We start from the raw sequence: 21,441 nt of genomic DNA on the forward strand, positions 1-21,441 counted from the left end.
TGAGGCCAGCTGGATGGAGAGACAGAAAAAAGAGGCAGTAGTGACAGAAGACTAGAGGACATTTTAGTTTGATTCAGCTGTATTCAACATCTTGGTTTTATTCATATTCAGGACTGAGGACATATTCATTTTCTTATGCAACAAGCTGCTGGTATGCAGCATGTTTACTGATACAGGCAGAGATGCTACAAGGGATTGCAACAGAGGAAAGAAGATTTGCGAGTGCAAGCTGTGATGAAACTGTGCATATTTTTGTGTGGATGTGTTATTATTTAATCCCCACCCCCACTCATAACTGCCTCCTCTGTGTCCATGTGGAGGCGATTGGACAGGAGGGAGTCTATAAATGCTGGTGTGTTTACCAGCTGTGTCAGACTCCTCCGTTCACCATGGACAGAACTGTGCTGCTGCTCCTCTTGCAGGTTTTCCTGCTCGTCACAGCTTTCTCCTCTGCAGATGCAGCCGCTCTGGGAGCTGTGGATCATCAACAGCAAACTCTGGATGTGGTAAGAAGATCACCAGCTCCAAATTCAGATTTCTGTTCTGGTCTATCAAATCTGGAAAATCTGGAGACTTTTGTCGAACATAATATAAGATACTTAAAAAAAAAGAAAAAAAGTAAAGAAAAGAAAGAAAGGGGGGCAGATTCATCGGGGACCTAAAGATAAGAAGTCTGGAAACGTTTGGTATTAATCTTTCACGTGATTTTATGAGGTGATCAGATGTTTCAGATTCCTTTTACAGACTTTTTTGTTTTAAAACCTGAGTTAAGATTAAAATGCAGTAAAGCGAGACGTACAAGTTTTGAGGATCAGGTAGAATAAAAGATGCCACGTCAAATGTAAAAAAACGTTGGGCATCACAGCACAAATGAACGCATGACTCTGAGTGAGGCCGTTTCTGTGCGATAGCAAATAACACATATTTCCCCTGACTTTGCTGAAGATGGAGGGAATAAAAATGGATGCGCGAGACAAGAGCCGAAAAAGAGCCAAACGGCATTTCTGTGATTGGAGACCAAGTGCATGTTCACACATTGCCATGGTAAGACCACTTTAATAAATCCTTCTAATTTGTACATTATCTAAAACACTTTTCACCATAGAAAGAGGGTGGTAATGGATAACCATTTCTGTTTGCGCTGTCACAGCTTGAGCAACCGGACAAAACAGTAAGTATTCTGAATTGTTGGAAGCGAATGGATCAGTGTGTGCAGCAAAAGAAAAGATGAACGAACAACTGCTGACAGAACCAAGCTAATTTGTTGAATTCAGATGGCACAGTGGCGAGGTGGTTAGCACTGATGCCTCACAGCGAGAAGGTCCCGGGTTCGAATCCATGGGCCGACTGGGCCTTTCTGTGTGGAGTTTGCATGTTCTCCCTGTGTCTGCGTGGGTTCCCTCTAGGTACTCCAGCTTCCTCCCACCGTCCAAAGACATGCTGGTTAGGTTAATAGGTGATTCCAAATTGGCTGTAGGTGTGCGTGTGAATGGTTGTCTGTCTCTCTGTGTTAGCCCTGTGACAGACTGGTGTCTCTCACCCAATGACAGCTGGGATAGGCTCCAGCAGACCCCTGCGACCCTTCACAGGAACAAGCTGGTATAGAAGATGAATGAATGAATGTGTTGAGAGCTTCAGATCTTCCCCTGACTCCTTCTTCTCTCTGTCTTTTTCACAGATCAGAGTACCAACTGGAATGCCCGTCGTTTCTGGACAAGCATGGAAATAACGTAAAATCCTCTCGATGCTTTTACTGCAAAGTGAAGTGCAAGGCAAACAAATGGTAACCAGAAAAAAAAAACTAAAAAAAAAACTCATCTGTGCACTCTGTGATTGATTCATCACTCTCAGTGAGATGTTTGTCTCTGATATCTGAGATTTCTCTACTTTTTGTCTGATTGTCAGAAGAAAACCAAAGGAAGCAAGACCAGATGACTGAAGACATGAAGACCCACGTTAACTATTATCTACTCTTCAAGAATGTTTATCTTTGTTACAAGAGTTGTAATCTGTTTAGCCACTTTATATTATGATAATATGCAACCTGTGTATGAGTTTCATAATGAAATATGCATGCGTTAGCTCCCAGTGTCTACACATTAAAGTACCAGCTGACTGTGATTTCATAACGTATTCATTTTTTTGAATACTTTATGGATAGAACAGGTTGAGGGGATGGGATGAAAGGGGATAAAAAGAGGTCAAGGGGAAGGGATGAAAGAGGAAGAATGTCTAGACTGATGATGGTAGAGGAAGCCAGGAAGTGAGACTCAGGGTGGGGTCACATCTCAGGAAGCTTTGGATCCTTGTCCCCTGGTTGCTGCAATGAAAGATGGAAGAGGAAGAAAAGAAAAGAGAGGGATGGGGAGGGTGGGGGTTGAGAACTGAGACAGAGAGAGAAAGAGAGGGTTAGGACACACCTTTATAGGTAAGAGTGGGAAATAGAATGATATGGGCCATGGTCTAGTTCCTGAACTTAATTCATTACCACTTCTGTTGCAAAAAGTTATAAAAAAAATGTAAGCAAAAATATTCGGATGTAGGACTACCACAAATAAGGTTTGAACAAACAGAAGCTTTGTTTATTACCAGATGTAAAACCATTTGGCTGAAAGGAGGAACATCTGTAACTACTTTGCGGAACGCATTTTGTTAAAGTCATAACAGGACAAGGAGTTTAATGATCAAGTTGTAGAGTGGCATGCTTGATTTAAACCACAAACTCTGCAGTCCATATTGCAAACAAGAGGAATTTATACAAGTCTGGGGTTCTCGAGTGTTTCCACTTCAGAGTAATATCATTGTTGTCGCATTAAGTTTTTCCATTAAAAACACGCAATCCATGATTCAAGATTCAATTCAGTTAGTTTGTATAAATGCTGAATCAATAACAGAATAACAGAGACAGAAGTTCCCAGAGCAAACACTTGGGACACGGTGCCGAGGACAAAATGAAACCTGGAGAAGGGGAGGAGGGGACATCTGCTTGAGGCCAGCTGGATGGAGAGACAGAAAAAAGAGGCAGTAGTGACAGAAGACTAGAGGACATTTTAGTTTGATTCAGCTGTATTCAACATCTTGGTTTTATTCATATTCAGGACTGAGGACATATTCATTTTCTTATGCAACAAGCTGCTGGTATGCAGCATGTTTACTGATACAGGCAGAGATGCTACAAGGGATTGCAACAGAGGAAAGAAGATTTGCGAGTGCAAGCTGTGATGAAACTGTGCATATTTTTGTGTGGATGTGTTATTATTTAATCCCCACCCCCACTCATAACTGCCTCCTCTGTGTCCATGTGGAGGCGATTAGACAGGAGGGAGTCTATAAATGCTGGCGTGTTTACCAGCTGTGTCAGACTCCTCCGTTCACCATGGACAGAACTGTGCTGCTGCTCCTCTTGCAGGTTTTCCTGCTCGTCACAGCCTTCTCCTCTGCAGATGCAGCCGCTCTGGGAGCTGTGGATCATCAACAGCAAACTCTGGATGTGGTAAGAAGATCACCAGCTCCAAATTCAGATTTCTGTTCTGGTCAATCAAATCTGGAAAATCTGGAGACTTTTGTCTAACATAATATAAGACACTTAAAAAAAAAGAAAAAAAGTAAAGAAAAGAAAGAAAGGGGGGCAGATTCATCGGGGACCTAAAGATAAGAAGTCTGGAAACGTTTGGTATTAATCTTTCACGTGATTTTATGAGGTGATCAGATGTTTCAGATTCCTTTTACAGACTTTTTTGTTTTAAAATCTGCGTTAAGATTAAAATGCAGTAAAGCGAGACGTACAAGTTTTGAGGATCAGGTAGAATAAAAGATGCCGCGTCAAATGTAAAAAAATGTTTGGCATCACAGCACAAATGAACACATGACTCTGAGTGAGGCCGTTTCTGTGCGATAGCAAATAACACATATTTCCCCTGACTTTGCTGAAGATGGAGGGAATAAAAATGGATGAGCGAGACAAGAGCCGAAAAAGAGCCAAACGGCATTTCTGTGATTGGAGACCAAGTGCATGTTCACACATTGCCATGGTAAGACCACTTTAATAAATCCTTCTAATTTGTACATTATCTAAAACACTTTTCACCATAGAAAGAGGGTGGTAATGGATAACCATTTCTGTTTGCTCTGTCACAGCTTGAGCAACCGGACAAAACAGTAAGTATTCTGAATTGTTGGAAGCGAATGGATCAGTGTGTGCAGCAAAAGAAAAGATGAACGAACAACTGCTGACAGAACCAAGCTAATTTGTTGAATTCAGATGGCACAGTGGCGAGGTGGTTAGCACTGATGCCTCACAGCGAGAAGGTCCCGGGTTCGAATCCATGGGCCGACTGGGCCTTTCTGTGTGGAGTTTGCATGTTCTCCCTGTGTCTGCGTGGGTTCCCTCTAGGTACTCCAGCTTCCTCCCACCGTCCAAAGACATGCTGGTTAGGTTAATAGGTGATTCCAAATTGACTGTAGGTGTGCGTGTGAATGGTTGTCTGTCTCTCTGTGTTAGCCCTGTGACAGACTGGTGTCTCTCACCCAATGACAGCAGGGATAGGCTCCAGCAGACCCCTGCGACCCTTCACAGGAACAAGCTGGTATAGAAGATGAATGAATGAATGTGTTGAGAGCTTCAGATCTTCCCCTGACTCCTTCTTCTCTCTGTCTTTTTCACAGATCAGAGTACCAACTGGAATGCCCGTCATTTCTGGACAAGCAATGAAATAACGTAAAATCCTCTCGATGCTTTTACTGCAAAGTAAAGTGCAAGGCAAACAAATGGTAACCAGAAAAAAAAATACTCATCTGTGCACTCTGTGATTGATTCATCACTCTCAGTGAGATGTTTGTCTCTGATCTGTGAGATTTCTCTACCGTTTGTCTGATTTTCAGAAGAAAACTAAAGGACGCAAGACCAGAGGACTGAAGACATGAAGACCCGCATTAGCTATTATCTGCTCTTCAAGAATGTTTATCTTTGTTACAAGAGTTGTAATCTGCTTAGCTGTTTTATATTATAATGATAATATGCAACCTGTGTATGAGTTTCATAATGAAATATGCATGCGTTAGCTCCCAGCGTCTATACATTAAAGTACCAGCTGACTGTGATTTCATAACATATTAATTTTTTTGAATACCTTATGGATAGAACAGGTTGAGGGGATGGGATGAAAGGGGATAAAAAGAGGTCAAGGGGAAGGGATGAAAAGAATGTCTAGACTGATGATGGTAGAGGAAGCCAGGAAGTAAGACTCAAGGTGGGGTCACATCTCAGGAAGCGTGGGATCCTTGTCCCCTGGTTGCTGCAATGAAAGGTAGAAGAGGAAGAAAAGAAAAGAGAGGGATCGGTAGGGTGGGGGTTGAAAACACAGACGGAGAGAGAAAGAGAGGGTTAGGACACACCTTTATAGGTAAGAGTGGGAAATAGAATGATATGGGCCATGGTCTAGTTCCTGAACTTAATACATTACTACTTCTGTTGCAAAAAGTTATAACAAAAAATGTAAGCACAAATATTCAGATGTAGGACTACCACAAATAAGGTTTGAACAAACAGAAGCTTTGTTTATTACCAGATGTAAAACCATTTGGCTGAAAGGAGGAACATCTGTAACTACTTTGCGGAACGCATTTTGTTAAAGTCATAACAGGACAAGGAGTTTAATGATCAAGTTGTAGAGTGGCATGCTTGATTTAAACCACAAAATCTGCAGTCCATATTGCAAACAGGAGGAATTTATACAAGTCTGGGGTTCTCGAGTGTTTCCACTTCAGAGTAATATCATTGTTGTCGCATTAAGTTTTTCCATTAAAAACACACAATCCATGATTCAAGATTCAATTCAGTTAGTTTGTATAAATCAATAACAGAATAACAGAGACAGAAGTTCCCAGAGAAAACACTTGGAACACGGTGCCGAGGACAAAATGAAACCTGAAGAAGGGGAGGAGGGGAGGAGGGGACATCTGCTTGAAGCCAGCTATATGGAGAGACAGAAAAAAGAGGCAGTAGTGACAGAAGACTAGAGGACATTTTAGTTTGATTCAGCTGTATTCAACATCTTGGTTTTATTCATATTCAGGACTGAGGACATATTCATTTTCTTATGCAACAAGCTGCTGGTATGTAGCATGTTTACTGATACAGGCAGAGATGCTACAAGGGATTGCAACAGAGGAAAGAAGATTTGCGAGTGCAAGCTGTGATGAAACTGTGCATATTTTTGTGTGGATGTGTTATTATTTAATCCCCACCCCCACTCATAACTGCCTCCTCTGTGTCCATGTGGAGGCGATTGGACAGGAGGGAGTCTATAAATGCTGGTGTGTTTACCAGCTGTGTCAGACTCCTCCGTTCACCATGGACAGAACTGTGCTGCTGCTCCTCTTGCAGGTTTTCCTGCTCGTCACAGCCTTCTCCTCTGCAGATGCATCCGCTCTGGGAGCTGTGGATCATCAACAGCAAACTCTGGATGTGGTAAGAAGATCACCAGCTCCATATTCAGATTTCTGTTCTGGTCTTTCAAATCTGGAAAATCTGGAGACTTTTGTCAAACATAAGATACTTAAAAAAAAAGAAAAGAAAGAAAGGGGGGCAGATTTAAATAGAAAATGACATCAGTGTTTCATCAGGGATCTAAAGATAAGAAGTCTGGAAACATTTGGTATTAATCTTTCATGTGATTTTATGAGGTGATCAGATGTTTCAGATTCCTTTTACAGACTTTTTTGTTTTAAAATCTGCGTTAAGATTAAAATGCAGTAAAGCGAGACGTACAAGTTTTGAGGATCAGGTAGAATAAAAGATATCACGTGACGTCAAATGTAAAAAAAATGTTTGGCATCACAGCACAAATGAACACGTGACTCTGAGTGAGGCCGTTTCTGTGCGATAGCAAATAACACATATTTCCCCTGACTTTGCTGAAGATAGAGGGAATAAAAATGGATGAGCGAGACAAGAGCCGAAAAAGAGCCAAACGGCATTACTGTGGTTGGAGAAGAGGTGGATGTTCAATCGTCGGTCTGGTAAGACCACTTTAATAAATCCTTCTAATTTGTACATTATCTAAAACACTTTTCACCATAGAAAGAGGGTGGTAATGGATAACCATTTCTGTTTGCTCTGTCACAGCCTGGGACAGCGTTTAAGTTGGATACAATGGAGGTATTCTGAATCTTCATTTACAACAAATTACTGTAGGTGTGTGATATCTGTGCATTTGGAGGCGAATGGATCAGTGTGTGCAGCAAAAGAAAAGATGAACAAACAACTGCAACTCCCAACGCTTTCAAGTTCAACACCTGCTGACAGAACCAAGCTATTTCACTGCTGATGTGTTGAATTCAGAGTTTCTCCTGACTCCTTTTTCTCTCTCTCTCTGTTCACAGACCAGAGGACCAACTGGAAAGCCCGTCGTTTCTGGACAAACAATGAAATAACGTAAAATCCTCTCAATGCTTTTACTGCAAAGTAAAGTGCAAGGCAAACAAATAGTAACCAGAAAAAAAAAAAAAACTCATCTGTGCACCCTGTGATTGATTCATCACTCTCAGTGAGATGTTTGTCTCTGATATCTGAGATTTCTCTACTTTTTGTCTGATTTTCAGAAGAAAACCAAAGGAAGCTAGACCAGATGACTGAAGACATGAAGACCCACGTTAACTATTATCTACTCTTCAAGAATGTTTATCTTTGTTACAAGAGTTGTAATCTGCTTAGCCGTTTTATATTATAATGATAATATTCAACCTTTGTATGAGTTTCATAATGCAATATGCATGCGTTAGCTCCCAGTGTCTACACATTAAAGTACCAGCTGACTGTGATTTCATAACGTATTCATTTTTTTCTGTAGGTCATCAAGTAGAACTGTAGAAGTGATTTATGTTGTTGAAGCCAGAGGGTTTTCCTTTTGTTTCATTTTTGGATAGTTTTGCTCACCAAATGAAAAACAGGCTGAAATATGAATATGTATCTGAAAATGAAAAAGCTCATCCTTCCATGTCTTTAACGGGTTATGGCGTTCAGGGTGGCAGGAGTCCCACAGTAAACCAGAGGTGGACTTCAGCCTGTGACAAGCTAATAATTCACGTCCACACCTACATTCATGTTTGCTCACATACAAACGTGCAGAGAGGATTCAGGACCTTGGTGCCGCTTTGTTCTGTATTATTTGAAGAGCTGTTGTTTTTCTCTTCTGCTACCTCTCTTCTTTCACAGTAATTAAAATAATTTGAAGTATCTAAAAACGACTGGATTTCTTTGGGTGTCCTCAAAGACGTCTTCACCACTGACCACCACTACACTAACGTGATCCATGACCTGAATAAACATGTCAGTATGGTAGTTGTTTTCCAGCAGGAGCACAGTTCAGAATATTCCCAGTGGGAGCTGACAACCACACTCGGGTCAGTGACACCGATCCAGCTGTGGAAGCATTACTGTGGTTAGTTTGCTGTGGACAGCTACTTTAATCTGTAAATTAAAGTGGAGGACGCTTAATTGTTTCATCTTAAATATATGGTTCAAAGGTAAAACAAACAAAAAAGAAAAAGCCACATAAAACCATTAAATATGGCTTTGTCTTATGTATTTGATTTAAATTAGTTAGCATGTTGAATCGCTCATTTAGATTCAATATAAATAATGTGTAAAATTACTTGGGTATTAGTTGGTTTTATGGTGTTCTTGAGGCCCTAATATGACAGAAAACACATGAATACAAACTTTAATCAGCCGTAACATAATGACCATCTGCCTAATATCATGAAGGTCCATCTTTTGTCACCCAAACAGCCCTGACCCATCGATGCATGGACTCCTCGAGACCTCTGAGGGTGTGCTGTGGTATCTGCCACCAGCACATTAGATGCACATCCTTCAACAAGTTGCAAGGTGGGAGGTGCCTCCATGGATCAGTCTCGTTTGTCCCTGATCACTGCTATTCACTTTACTTGTACAGGGGTCTTAATTTTATAGCTGACATGTGTATTTCCCAACAAAAAAAAAAAAATCACACAAAGATCATCTCAAAATGTAAAATGCACAATTTGTGAGCGCTCCAAAAGGGAACGTGGGATTTCCTGCACAAATCAGCTGTTGTAAAACAGAGTTAACATTCACTTCAAACCTGCACCACGTACATAGTGACAGTCTACAGTAGTGTGGTCGGAGGTTGCAGACTAACATGGCCTTGTTATGCAATTGAAAGGTCAAAGGTTGATGTCTCTGCAGCATTAACTCTCATAGTACCTTAAACAAAACTGTCCAGTAAAATACTGATAACTTACGATAACCCAAATCCATACTAGACATGTGCGTGTTTAACTACAACTTTTACAACTTGCAAATCTCCAGGTTGCAACGTGACTCTTAAACATGAACAACGCTGCCATCTTGTGGCCAAATTCTACAACAGCGAGAGGGACCCTGTCAGAACATCTGAAGCCTGCTTTACATTTTACTTTGACAACGAAAAATGTTCAATTTCAAACAATAATTGGCGAATGAATGATGAACCAGTGACGGCATTTGTTAAACTTGGAGTTCAATGCAACATTTATTCAACTAAGGTCATGTGCAGTGACCTCACACACAGCTGTATCATTTCTCCATGAGGCAGCTTGTTTGCTTTAACTGAAGTGAACAGGAAATATCCAAGGAGGCGAAGCAGATATATCAGTTAAATACACAAAAAAAAACAGTAAACATTACAGTTGAATTAGACCAAGATCGAATCAACAGTCCGTGTGCATGTACGCCTATTTTGCAACTGCCCACCTCTGAGCTGCGTATGGAAGTCATTTGCAGAGAATATAAAGACCTGTGTGTTTCACAACGGCATCAGACTCTACAGCTCAGAAGTCATGGACAAAACTGTGCTGCTGGTCCTGCTGTGTCTGCAGGCGTTCCTGCTCATCACAGCCTCCTCTCCGCTCACAGCTCAGCAGCATCCCCTGGTAACGAGACCCACTTTGTGAAACTTTTGCTTAGTTTGGATTTGCATTAACAAGTAGAACAGGAGGAGTCAATTATTATTTTATTTTTTCCCAGGCACAGGAAGGAACTGAGCTCCTGATGAAAACGGGAAACCAGAGGACTAAACGAAATGTCAGCTGCCTTTGGAGACCAGGACGATGTGGAGCTGAGGAAAAGGTAAGAACAAATATTTATTAACAAGCGAGCTGAAGGGAACTTTAAATCTATATTTAAAGAAAAGAAACCGTCATTAAATATCATCATGGTCAGATTTTAAAAATGCTCATTTAAAATGATGATCGGTGGCTGAAATGCAGTTGCTGGATCACTTTAGTTTTATCTGTTGTTTCTTCTAAAACTCTGCCTTTCTCTTTTCAGACAACACAGCCTCCAACAACACAGCCACCAACGACACAGCCACCAACAACAAAGCCAAAACGCAAACCCAAAAAATCCAGGTAACTGCTTATGTGAACACAAATACAGCGAACCCAGCAAGCTTGGTGAAAAGACTAGCTGTGTATTAACACGCTTCAGTCAACTGCAAATGTCAACTGAGCAGCAGGAAACGATATGTGGTATTTTTTTGGCATGAAAATAAACACAGTGGGGCTGATTTATGATTTGAAATTGTTTTTGTTTCCGACCAGACATCGCCCGGGAAGTAGGACTCCTTTAATCATCCATTAACATCAAAGGTGAGGCGCACGTGAAGAAGAAGATCACATCTGATGTGTGAGTTATCAACACTCGTTGCCGTAGACACTGATATATATTTTATACTCAGCGACCTTTCTCGTGTGTTTCCGCCAGTGATCAGAAGAAGAACGACGAAGACCAATGAGACGAAGACCTACACTAACTACAGCTTCTCTTCGAGGAAGTCATTCTGTTTATTACGAACTATATCTCTTTCTCTCTGATATCTCTGCAAATTATTCACAGCTTGGAATTTGCTTTACAGACAAAAACCTTCGTAAATACTGTGCGGTACATTAACAGCAACGTTTAGTGTAGGAGCACTTAATGCTTCTGTGTTGCATAATGCATCGATGAGAAGGCGGCACAGGCCTTTGTCACATATCAAATGTAATGACACAAGTGTTATAGAATGGATCTGACTTACGGTATATAAATATGTTTTCTTGTTATTATCGCATGAAAAGTTATTACTGTATCCATTTTCACTCTTGTCACAGTGCACTGTGGTTTATTATTATTGTTCCACAGTTATATCCCACTTTCTAAATAAAGTGTCACTGACTTTAAAGCACAACAATCAAGTCATTTGTATTTTAAATTTGAGGTTCATCCATCCTACAGACAGGCTTCTGGGAGGACTCATATCTGCATCGTTTTAACTAATCTTTCTGCGTTTGGACTGTGGGAGGAGACCGTGTCAAATTAAATGTAAATAAACAGAGAAGCCTGTTAGTAGTTAGCTGTTACCAATGAAGGATATGACGCAGGCCTACTCCCCTCTATGATTACATACACAGATCTGCACTAAATGACCCCAATTAACTGCCACATTAAAGTTTCTCCATGTTTTTTCCTCTGGTGTGATAAGGCAACACCCCACCAAAGGGAGAAAGAATTACTTTTTTTTTTCCTTTCGAGCTGTCAGTGACTATTACAGATGGAGGCATTTTGTCCTAATGTCTCTGACTAGAGTCCAATCCTTGGGAGTACTGCCGGCCCACCGCTTTAGGGCGGTTTCAACATGGCAACAAATCAACCAAATCAATGTCACCAGTTAGCTAGAAGTCCAGACATTCCAAAGAAACACATTGCGTCAGAAACATCTGAAAGGACTGGACTTTTAAGGAGAGGGAACTAGTCAGTAACATGCCTTTACCCACTGATCAGATCACCGTAGATATCTAGCTGCATTTGCTTTACACTGCCAGCATTGCCCCCCCTCCCTGAGAGATTTAGCAGAAACTGCCCAGGTTGGAGGAAGTCTTTGGGGGAACTTTCAACACTTTCTGTATCCAGTCAGTTTTATGTCTCATCTTCGATTTGCACAATCTTTATGATTGTGCTAACTATGCTAAAACATTAGATGTGCAACAACTGCTGTTAAATGTTATAAAACACCCATGAAAACATAACTACTGAATCTATATGCAGTGTTGCTGGATGTAGTTTAATGTTGAGCGGAACTAAATGCCTGCATGCTAATTATTCCTATTGACAGAGCGAATCCAAACACACACACAAAAAAATAAAAATCTGTTAAGATGTAGCCCCCCCGACTGGTATAAACCTCTGAGAAACCTAAAACTGTTTGGTCTGAAGGCACCTCATGCTTGAAGTGACGTCTACTCTCCTAGGACACACGATTGAACTTTGCTCTTAAAGGTCCAGTGTGTAGCAATTACAGCCACCTAGTGGTGAGGTTGCAGAGTGCAAGCACCCTCCCTCCACCCTGACTTTTTAAAAATAGAGGAGATATCAATCGCACAACATGCCCCCCCTAGAGACTCTCTAGGAATATGGCAGTGCAACATGGCAGAGACAACAACCAGCTCCTTATGTAGATAGGGAAAGCAAATTCTTAACTGATCAGATGATTATTCCTTAATGAAAACCTCCAAATATATACTATCCAGTTCTGTTTCCTTATAAATTCAACATGTTGGGCCTTTAACAAGGGCCAGATGTCTCACATTTGCCCCGTACAGGACCATGTACACATTCATCTAGGAATAGGTAACTTAAATGAATTCTTAAGACAATTTTTAGAGCTTTAGGTGACAGGGACACAAGGGTAACAAGATTCATAGTTTTTCTATGGTGCCGTGGTGGTTAACACTGATGCTGAATCCAGTGTTCAAATCCAACTGGGGCCTTTCCGTGTGGAGTTTGCATGTTCTCCCTGTGTCTGCGTGGGTTCTCCGGCTTCCTCCCACCGTTTGTTAGGTTAACTGGTGATTCTAAATTGGTCATAGGTGTGAATGGTTGTCTGTCTCTCTGTGTTAGCCCTGCGATAGACTGGTGACCTGTCCAGGGTGTACCCTACCTCCTGCCTGATGACAGCTCGGCTATAGGCTCCAGCCTCCCCCCTGCGACCCTTCACAGGACAAGAGGTTACAGAAGATGATGGGTAGCAAATGAGATCAGCAAGCTGGCGACTGGTGGGCATGATCAGCGAAAGTACGATTGCTGTGGCCTTTTGTTCACTCCTTCCCAGGTGTTGCAATCAAGCCCATGCACCACCTGAGGGCACTTCCACCCCACTCAGGGGTAACAGGGGTCAAGGGGTAGCTCACCAGCAACCACTTCCACCTAACATGTCATTTTCCTGCTAAATATATACCAAAGTAACTAAACCAGTTTCATTCAGAAAACAAGAGAGAGGTCATGTTTGTGTTTTCTCTGTTAATCTGTGCCTCACAGGGAACAGAAGCATTTCTCTTTAAAAGGAAATGCTGCTGCTCCGCCAGATCTGGAGGGATAAATAAACTGAAAAATAATCTTCCTCATTCTTTGTGGATTTCGCTGCAGGGTGTTTATCACTCCGGGTGTGTTGCGGCGCATGCTTTTTATTGGCAGAGCTGTGCTTTAATAGTAAGTACAGATTTAAACTTCATATTCTTTTTTTGTGTCAGCATCTTTTTCTTTAAAGATCCCGTCACTGTTGTATTTCCTGTTTGGATCAGCGTCTCGTTGTTTGCGCTGCTCCTCGAGTGTCGAAATCTTCTTTACATATGAGCGTTTGACTCAGTGTAAACATGTCCCTTCTTGCTCAAAAATGAAATATGCTCTCCACAATCACCACAAACAAATGGATTAGTGTGACTTAGTTTCTGTCTCCTGTCACTTGACTCGTCTGAGTCATCCTTCTCAGAAGTGTGCTCATACGACAATACTGGATTTCAAACTGGACTGGAGGGACTCTTTTGGCTCATCAGTCTGTAATATAATTAAATTTATGCGGTAAACTTTTGTCAATTGAACTTTTATACTTTATTGGATTATTTATCCAGAGCTGGGATGGATGCGAGGTGTAAAATGGAACATACTTTGAAAGAAAAACACACTTAATTCAATTGTGTTCGCCTCTTTTCTGTTGGAAAATAGTTTGCTGTGTCCAGATAAATCAAACACAGCTGTGCTCTAACATATGGCTCACATTATAGTTTCAGCCTGTTTTCCTTCTCTCTTCATTGTTGTTGCTGCACATCCATTGTGGTGCTTGGAAACATGGGGTGCTTTGCTTTATAGACCCTGAACTGATCTGTCAATAAGGGGTTTCTTACAGTCAAAGAGCATCAGATGATGCGATAGCCTGCAAAGGTAATTTACCCGCAGCTAAGTATCTAGAAATAGAAACAAAGCTTAACCAAAGGAAACTGGAACTGAGTGAGTTTTCTCGAAGACTTTTCACCACTCATCCAAAAGTGGTTTCTTCAGATTTAAAGGGGAATTACCATTTTTTACAACCTATTTCTGGCACTCAGAGATGACATTATCCAGGTCAGAGATTAGTAGGTCAATCTACAGACCCCGGATGATGACAACAGGTAACTCAACGGGGAATAGGACTAGCGTATCATAACAAAATATTGGTGAAATGAACAAGTTTCGCGGCAGATAATGCGTTATTTAGAGGCTGCATCTCGGTGCCCCAGTCACTCCCACTATATGGACACACAGGGATCTAAATATCGTCCGAACGAATCCAAAAGACACCAAAGTTATATTGGTGAGTAAACGATCGTATTTTATGCCAGAAATAGGTTGTAAAAAATGGTAATTCCCCTTTAAATCTGAAGAAACAACTTTTGGATGAACGGTGAAACGTCTTCAAGAAAACTCACTCAGTTACAGTTTCCTTTGGTTAAGTTTTGTTCCTATTTTTAGATAGTTAGCTGCGGGTAAATTACATCTGCAGGCTATCGCATCATCTGATGCTCTTTTATTGTAAGAAACACCTTTGAACGAGTTTCGTGGCAGATAATGCGTTATTTAGAGGCTGCGTTTCGGTGCCCCAGTCACTCCCACTATATGGATATACGCTGATCTAAATATCGTCCAAACAACTCCAAATGACACCAAAGTTATATGGGTGAGTAAAGATTGTAAAAAAACAATAATTCCCCTTTAAATGACAGATGGAGAGTCAGGAAGATGGTTGAGGGTGCAAACCTGAAAGTCACATGACTATAATTAATCTGCAGAAACGCTCCAGACTCAAGGTGAAACTTTTCAGGGACAAATGTTAAGAGTTTTTTGTGAATGCATGATAAAATGTCAGTGAATTACAATTAAACAATTAAACCAAAAAATACAATGTTCGACCTAATCATTTATCTGTATTTAACCTCATTCATAAATGGAAACAAAACATTAAAGCAGAAAACATGCTTATTTCATAGTGATTATATGCATGAGGACATTTCTGGGTGTTTGAAGACTTTTGGGAAAAGTTGATCTGTGCAGAAGTTATGTTGGTCAGTGTTAGACTCATGGTTTGGGATTGCCTCATGATTCAAGTAAGGGGCTGGGCGCGTTTTATTTCCAATCTAAACCAAAAGCTCACATCTAATTAGTTTCTGTAAGTTTAACTTCCACTCGGGTTTTTTGCGGGTTTTGTTCTCCATACCGCTCACGTCGTCACTCTCCGCCCACTCGTGCTGCGCAGGTGTAAAACTCAAACTGCGCTCAGGCAGACAAACAGACACTGGCACAGACACTGAAAGAAAACAGCTGCCTTGAGTGGAGCTCTCTGTTCATGGGGCAGACAAACAGGACTGGTAGTTGAATAAAACACCGTGAGTATCTGTCATACGTATGTTTGGACTTGAATGATAGAATACGTCTATTTTATAAATGTGCTGTTTGGGTTTACCGAGAACTGTGTGAACACGAAAACCCTGCGCTTGCACCGCCGATCACTGCCGCCATTCATTGATTTTTAATTAACTATTAACTTATTTGAAGATCTCCGTGCAGTAGATTTGAAATCAATTCTCTTCAACGCACTGATAGAGACGAAGTTTTAATTGTTCACTCAAGAGATGCAAAGTTACCCTATTACAAGAAGAGCACAGGAAGCATCAGGTACTAATTGAACGCAATTTAACAATATATCATTAGAAATGTCGTTTGTTCTTACTGATTTTAATATGTTTTATGATTGTCTTGAGCTAATTTAATTCCTATATTATTGTGTCAGAGCCTGAGTCCTGCATCAGTATATTGGTTTCTATTTGCCAGTGGGTTACACTGGCTTAATTTGGCAGATCTGATGAGCTTTTAACATATAAATACTTATATGTTATGTATTTTGCAGTATTACAGTATTATTATCATCTTTTTTTATCTAGGGGCATTTCCACTGTAAGAATTTTACTTATAAGTTGTAGTGTTTTTAAGTGCAGTACCTACCTCTCAAATGTCTGGACACATTCATTTTACAATTTTAAAACTGAAATAGATTTTTTTTTCTACTTTCAGTTTTATTTATAAGATGGCAGATGGCATCACATCAATGCACCGTGCATAGTGAAATCAAGGCCACCTTCTACCAGAACAATTACCAATAATTCAGCACTTGTTGACAGGGGGGAGGAAACTCCTCTCCTTCGTGACAGGAAGAAACCTCAGACGGAGTCGGGCTCAGGGTGGGCTGCTATCTGCTGGGACCAGCTGGTCAAACGCGTAAACAGCAATTGTAATTATTTGACCCACTGGCACTTTTTGTCACGTCAAGTACAAGAACTTACATTTGGGAGCTTGCCGGGAACAAGTACCAGCACTAGTGCTTAATAATATGTAAATATGCAGTACATATGCAGCTGCAGCTAAGGTTATCTTATTTGTTTGGAAACCCAAAACCACTACTGTGTGAATTCCTTAAAAGGAGGACAGGTGGGAGCCGGCTAAGGCAGAAATCATGAAGATTTTGCGTCCAACTGCATCTGCAACACTTATTTTAACCCAAAAAACCCTCGTTAACAGTCAGCTGACCTGCCTAGCACCGACTACCTCCATTTTCTTTTCTTTTTTTTTTGTTTTAATGAATTGGCAGTTGTCAAACCAGCTTGAAGGTGTATTACTGTGACCTGCTCCTACCGGGCAACCTGCACAGCTAACAATACTCTAGGATTATTATTATTATTATCAAACAGTTGTATTGGGTGTGTTGTCTCAGAGCTGTTTTACTAGTATGAGCATATGAGTGCACATTAAATACTTGTACAGATACTGGGACGTCCCTACTTTTAACCAAAAATAAGTTTTATATTTTTAATTTCTGACTCAATCACTTTGCTTCTTGGTCAGATAGTATGTGCCGAACCTGGAGGTGTGTTCAGGTCAAGCAGCGGAGTAGGAAAAATAAAGCGTAAGTCGCAAACAGCTGCAGTTTCACAAATGACCACCGGAGGCCTCCACGTTAAAATGCAGGAATAAACATATTTACAGCCTGGTACAAAACATAAATAATAATAATTCAATTCAGTTAACACCTGACCTGTTTAAATTATTTAATGCTTAGAGTCACACATAATTAAGTGGCCACTTTGAATGACAGGTGCCCTCGAGGCTGATTTTGGCTCACTGTCCTTTTCCTATAAATTTTTTTCTTCAGTTTATAAAGTATTAAAAATAAAGACAAACCCTTCAATGGTTAGGTGGTCCAAATCTAGACTAATGCCGTAAACCATTTCATAAACTGGTCGTCCTGTAAATTTAAATATGCATGTAGAAACGTGTCCCTCTCCTGGACAGAAGTCAAGTGTAACGGCAACATCAGTGTTTCCCAAAAACACCGTCAGTAACAAGGCGTCCCTCTCCAGGCGACCTTTAACCACAGCTGTCAAATGAACGGAGAGAAGGATACAGTATTCCCCTGTGAAAAGTGGTGGAGTAGAAGTTAAATGTACCGTAGAGAGGAGAAATGGAAATCTCAGCAGCATCTCCAGGGGAATTTGATAGTTTATTTGATCTACACTTACGGAAACTATGTAGCCTCCTCTGCACTTATCACTTGTGAAAAGTTCAGGTCAGGACACGGTGTCCAGATGTTGATGCCTGACGGTATAACTAATCCACATTTCTTCTTCGCTTGTATTTACCCAAACCGGAGGAATGTTTGTGTCCATGTTTTTTCTTCTGAGAGGAAGGGCCTTGTCGCAGTTAAGCTGTGGTGCATTTCTTCATCGTATCCAGAACATCAAATCCAGACATTAGCTCTATAGTAGGCGGAGTCGTAGGAATAAAATGTAATTTACACTTGCCAGCTTTCTAATTTGATTTAGCTGTTTCTTCTGTCAAGTTGATCTTGTTGCTCAAGCAAGGTTTAATGTTTAAAGGCACACTGCCCTTATCTTGTGTTATTTAGTGCTCCTGTGAAACATAAAACAAAACAATACTCGTGATCAGACTGAACTGACTGCTGACGTCATAACGTCACATCCAGACTTTACCATTTCAGAGAATCTCTCTTTCATCAATCTTGCTGAAAACACGAAGCGTGTTCCTGGATTTTGTGGTTTGGATATAGGAAGTCTGGCACGCAACTTGCTTGGTAACATCAGCCGTTAGGTCGTAAGAAGGGCTGCTGGCATCTAGAAGACAGTAAGGCTAAGGATTGTGTTACATTGTCAGAAACGCGGAGCTGAAATGAGAAGATGAAGCCGTTGGGAATACTAACCTTTTTCCCCCAGACGTATTACACCAATCAGCCATAATAGCATAGTAAATAGCATTGACCATCTTGTGACAATACAATGTTCTGCTGGCGTTCATTCATGTGGATGTTACTTAGACATGTAGCACCCACCTGGACCAGGCCAGACACCACCACCCCATAGCAATGACACTCCTTGATGGCAGCACAAGGTGTTGACCTGGCTTCCAAATTCACTAGATCCCAAGCTGATCAAGTCTCTGTGGGATGATCCACAGAGGCCCCTGCCTTCAACCCAGAAGGTCCATGTCCATTCTCTGATGAGTCACATCAAGGGAGACCTACACAATATTAGGAATGGTCACAATGTTACGGCTGATCGGTGTAAACCTCTCTTGTAGCCAAACCTTCATGCACAATGTGCTTATTCTCTGCACACAATAACGCACATGCTCTGAATGTTTAAATTCTAAAAACATGTCGTCTCCCCACAGCTTCACCTGATCAGCATGGACGCCTTCGAGCACGACGACTACTACTACCACGAAAACATCAGCTACAACTTCAGCTACGACGACTATCCGTCGCTGTGCGAGAAGGGCGACGTCCGCTCTTTCGCGGCCATCTTCCTCCCCGTCATGTACACAGTGTGTCTGGTGACGGGACTGGCCGGAAACGCTTTAGTCGTGGCCGTCTACGCCTACCACAAACGCCTCAAGACCATGACCGACGCCTTCCTGAGCCACCTGGCCGTGGCCGACCTGCTCCTGCTCTTCACGCTGCCCTTCTGGGCCGCAGATGCCGCCAGGGGCTGGGAGCTGGGAGAGGTCGTCTGTAAGGTCGTGTCGGCCTGCTACACGGTCAATTTCACCTGTTGCATGATGCTGCTGGCCTGCATCAGCTTGGATCGGTACTTGGCGTTGGCTAGAGTTCAAGGCAAAGACCAAAGAGGGCGCCTACAGAGGGTGTTCTCCAGGAGACACTGTTGGAAGGTGTGTTTGAGCGTCTGGGTGACAGCTTTCCTCCTTGGTCTTCCTGATTTAATTCTCTCAGAAGTGAGGTGGGCATCTGATAGAAATATCTGCCTGGCCATCTATCCTTCATCTATGGCTCGAGGCGGTAAAGCTGCCCTGGAGGTAGTGGAGGTGCTGCTGGGGTTCCTGCTTCCTCTCCTGGTTATGGTGATCTGCTACTGCAGCGTGGGCCAAGCTCTGAGGGGCCTCCCTGTTGAGAGCAGAGGCAAGAAGTGGAAAGCTCTGCGCGTTCTTCTCATAGTAGTGGCTGTGTTCGTGGTCACCCAGCTGCCTTATAACACGCTGAAGGTCTACCGCGCGATGGATTCGGTCTACTCTTTAGTGACCCACTGCGGGACGAGCAAAGTGCTGGATCAGGCCGCCCAGGTGGCCGAGAGCCTGGCCCTCGCTCACTGCTGCCTCAACCCGATCCTCTACGCCTTTGTGGGGTCTTCCTTCAGGCAGAACATGATGAAAGTGGCCAAGAAGTTTGGACAGAAGAGGAGGAAGAGGAGCAGGAGAGGAGGGGAAGCTCCTGCAGAGGAGGAGGGAATGGAGATGTCATTTAACTCCCACAGTGCATCCCAAGAGACAAACACATTCTCAATATGAGTTACGATAACAGAAAGACCTCTATTGTTTAGTATAGCCAAAGAGCAAATAGTTGTTCTGTTAGTAAGTCCTCTGCTTTTAACAGTTTATTCAACATTTTAAAAAAACGAGGTTTTTATTGTTTACCAGTAAAACTGAATTTATGCACTGTATTCTTGTTTACGTTTGAAGAACTAAGAATCATTTTATACTGATGTAAATAATGAATGATAAATTGTTTGTAAGAATATGTACTTGAAAGAGCACTTGAACAAAAAGCATGATAACTTTTTTTATTTTTTTTTTAATAAAAGCATCTGCTAAACTTGGTTGTCTTTTACTTTCACATTCAAAAATACAAAGAGTCTTTATACTGTTCAGGTGTACTTGATTTGAGTGTTTGAGCTACATGCTAATTAGCATGGCAGTATCCTGACGTTTAGTGGGTTCATCGCGTTCACCATCTTTGTTTTAGTGTCAGAATGCCAACGTTCGCGTAAAAAGAAAAACACAGTGGAGACGGATGTGTCTGGTTCTGAACCACAGCAGATTTCTTCAAAGCAGGAAAAGTACTGATATCACTGACTCATTCAAATGTCACGGTTCAGTAGGACTCGGCTGATGGTGGTGCAAGATTAAAAAGGCAGAAAACAAAACAAGAATGCATGAACCAAAAGTTAATAAAAATGCATATTAGGCTTTTATGTTTGCACCCAGCTTTAATGAATAAACACCGTTTAAACAGTATGTGTTACAGGAGGAAAGCTCAGAGACTGTTTGTTGTTTATCAGATCTGAGTTAACTGGTGTTTTCCAAGAGACTTTTAACTCCCACTCCATCCACAAAGTGCAAACTCTTGAACTTCATACTTGCATGCATTGCTCTGTAAACCACCACAAATAAAGTGAAAAGAAACAAATCTTTGCAGAGCTGTGTAGGAGCTGGAGTGTTTCTCCTTTGCAGCATAACTCCAATTTGTTGAAATAACCCTTGTTATAATTATAATAAACATGAGAACATACTCCAGATGCACTCGATGTCACACATCTGCAGAACCTGTAAACAAGATACACGTCTGTACCTATTAAGCAGTGAGTGGAAACACTTTGTATCTCAGATACTGTTCCAGATAAACTTTCTGACCGTCTGTTTTGTTTCTCAGCTTGAGAGGAGTTTGGAATTCCTGAAAACTAAAAGATAGCCGATATCAAAATATCCACTGG

At 41.5% G+C, this 21,441-nt stretch overlaps 3 protein-coding genes and 1 long non-coding RNA gene across 7 annotated transcripts; all 4 read left to right on the forward strand.

The window, feature by feature from the left end:
- On the forward strand, window positions 1-1,671 carry LOC311489368. Its single transcript, XR_014699115.1, has 3 exons — window positions 1-506; window positions 946-1,044; window positions 1,151-1,671. It is a non-coding gene; the product is annotated as an uncharacterized lncRNA (long non-coding RNA).
- A 701-nt stretch (window positions 1,672-2,372) lies between these two features.
- Window positions 2,373-7,435, forward strand: LOC311489367 (uncharacterized protein). 2 transcript variants are annotated; one of them, XM_084546431.1, is made up of 8 exons: window positions 2,373-3,493; window positions 3,933-4,031; window positions 4,138-4,158; window positions 4,666-4,770; window positions 4,882-6,469; window positions 6,922-7,020; window positions 7,127-7,159; window positions 7,384-7,435. In XM_084546431.1, exons 1-4 carry the CDS (start codon window positions 3,170-3,172, stop codon window positions 4,714-4,716), a joined length of 495 nt encoding a protein of 164 aa, XP_084402557.1. In that variant the 5' UTR covers window positions 2,373-3,169; the 3' UTR covers window positions 4,717-4,770; window positions 4,882-6,469; window positions 6,922-7,020; window positions 7,127-7,159; window positions 7,384-7,435. The 2 variants fall into 2 exon arrangements, with proteins under 2 accessions (XP_084402557.1, XP_084402556.1); XM_084546430.1 differs by lacking the exons at window positions 2,373-3,493; window positions 3,933-4,031; window positions 4,138-4,158; window positions 4,666-4,770 and having other exon boundaries at window positions 5,899-6,469.
- A 1,724-nt stretch (window positions 7,436-9,159) lies between these two features.
- LOC311489043 (uncharacterized protein) lies at window positions 9,160-11,681 on the forward strand. 2 transcript variants are annotated; one of them, XM_084545942.1, is made up of 5 exons: window positions 9,160-9,954; window positions 10,049-10,150; window positions 10,352-10,431; window positions 10,624-10,708; window positions 10,787-11,681. In XM_084545942.1, exons 1-4 carry the CDS (start codon window positions 9,862-9,864, stop codon window positions 10,661-10,663), a joined length of 315 nt encoding a protein of 104 aa, XP_084402068.1. In that variant the 5' UTR covers window positions 9,160-9,861; the 3' UTR covers window positions 10,664-10,708; window positions 10,787-11,681. The 2 variants fall into 2 exon arrangements, with proteins under 2 accessions (XP_084402068.1, XP_084402067.1); XM_084545941.1 differs by having other exon boundaries at window positions 9,162-9,954; window positions 10,624-10,671.
- Window positions 11,682-13,493: 1,812 nt separating this feature from the next.
- On the forward strand, window positions 13,494-20,478 carry ackr4a (atypical chemokine receptor 4a). Of its 2 annotated transcripts, none has more exons than XM_084547255.1 (2): window positions 13,494-13,546; window positions 19,109-20,478. In XM_084547255.1, exon 2 carries the CDS (start codon window positions 19,124-19,126, stop codon window positions 20,237-20,239), a length of 1,116 nt encoding a protein of 371 aa, XP_084403381.1. In that variant the 5' UTR covers window positions 13,494-13,546; window positions 19,109-19,123; the 3' UTR covers window positions 20,240-20,478. The 2 variants fall into 2 exon arrangements, with proteins under 2 accessions (XP_084403381.1, XP_084403380.1); XM_084547254.1 differs by lacking the exon at window positions 13,494-13,546 and adding an exon at window positions 15,609-15,753.
- The last annotated feature ends 963 nt before the right edge of the window (window positions 20,479-21,441 follow it).

The sequence above is a fragment of the Chelon labrosus genome (genome assembly GCF_963514085.1).
Source record: "Chelon labrosus genome assembly, chromosome: 6".
In the NCBI taxonomy this organism is placed as follows: Eukaryota; Metazoa; Chordata; class Actinopteri; order Mugiliformes; family Mugilidae; genus Chelon; species Chelon labrosus.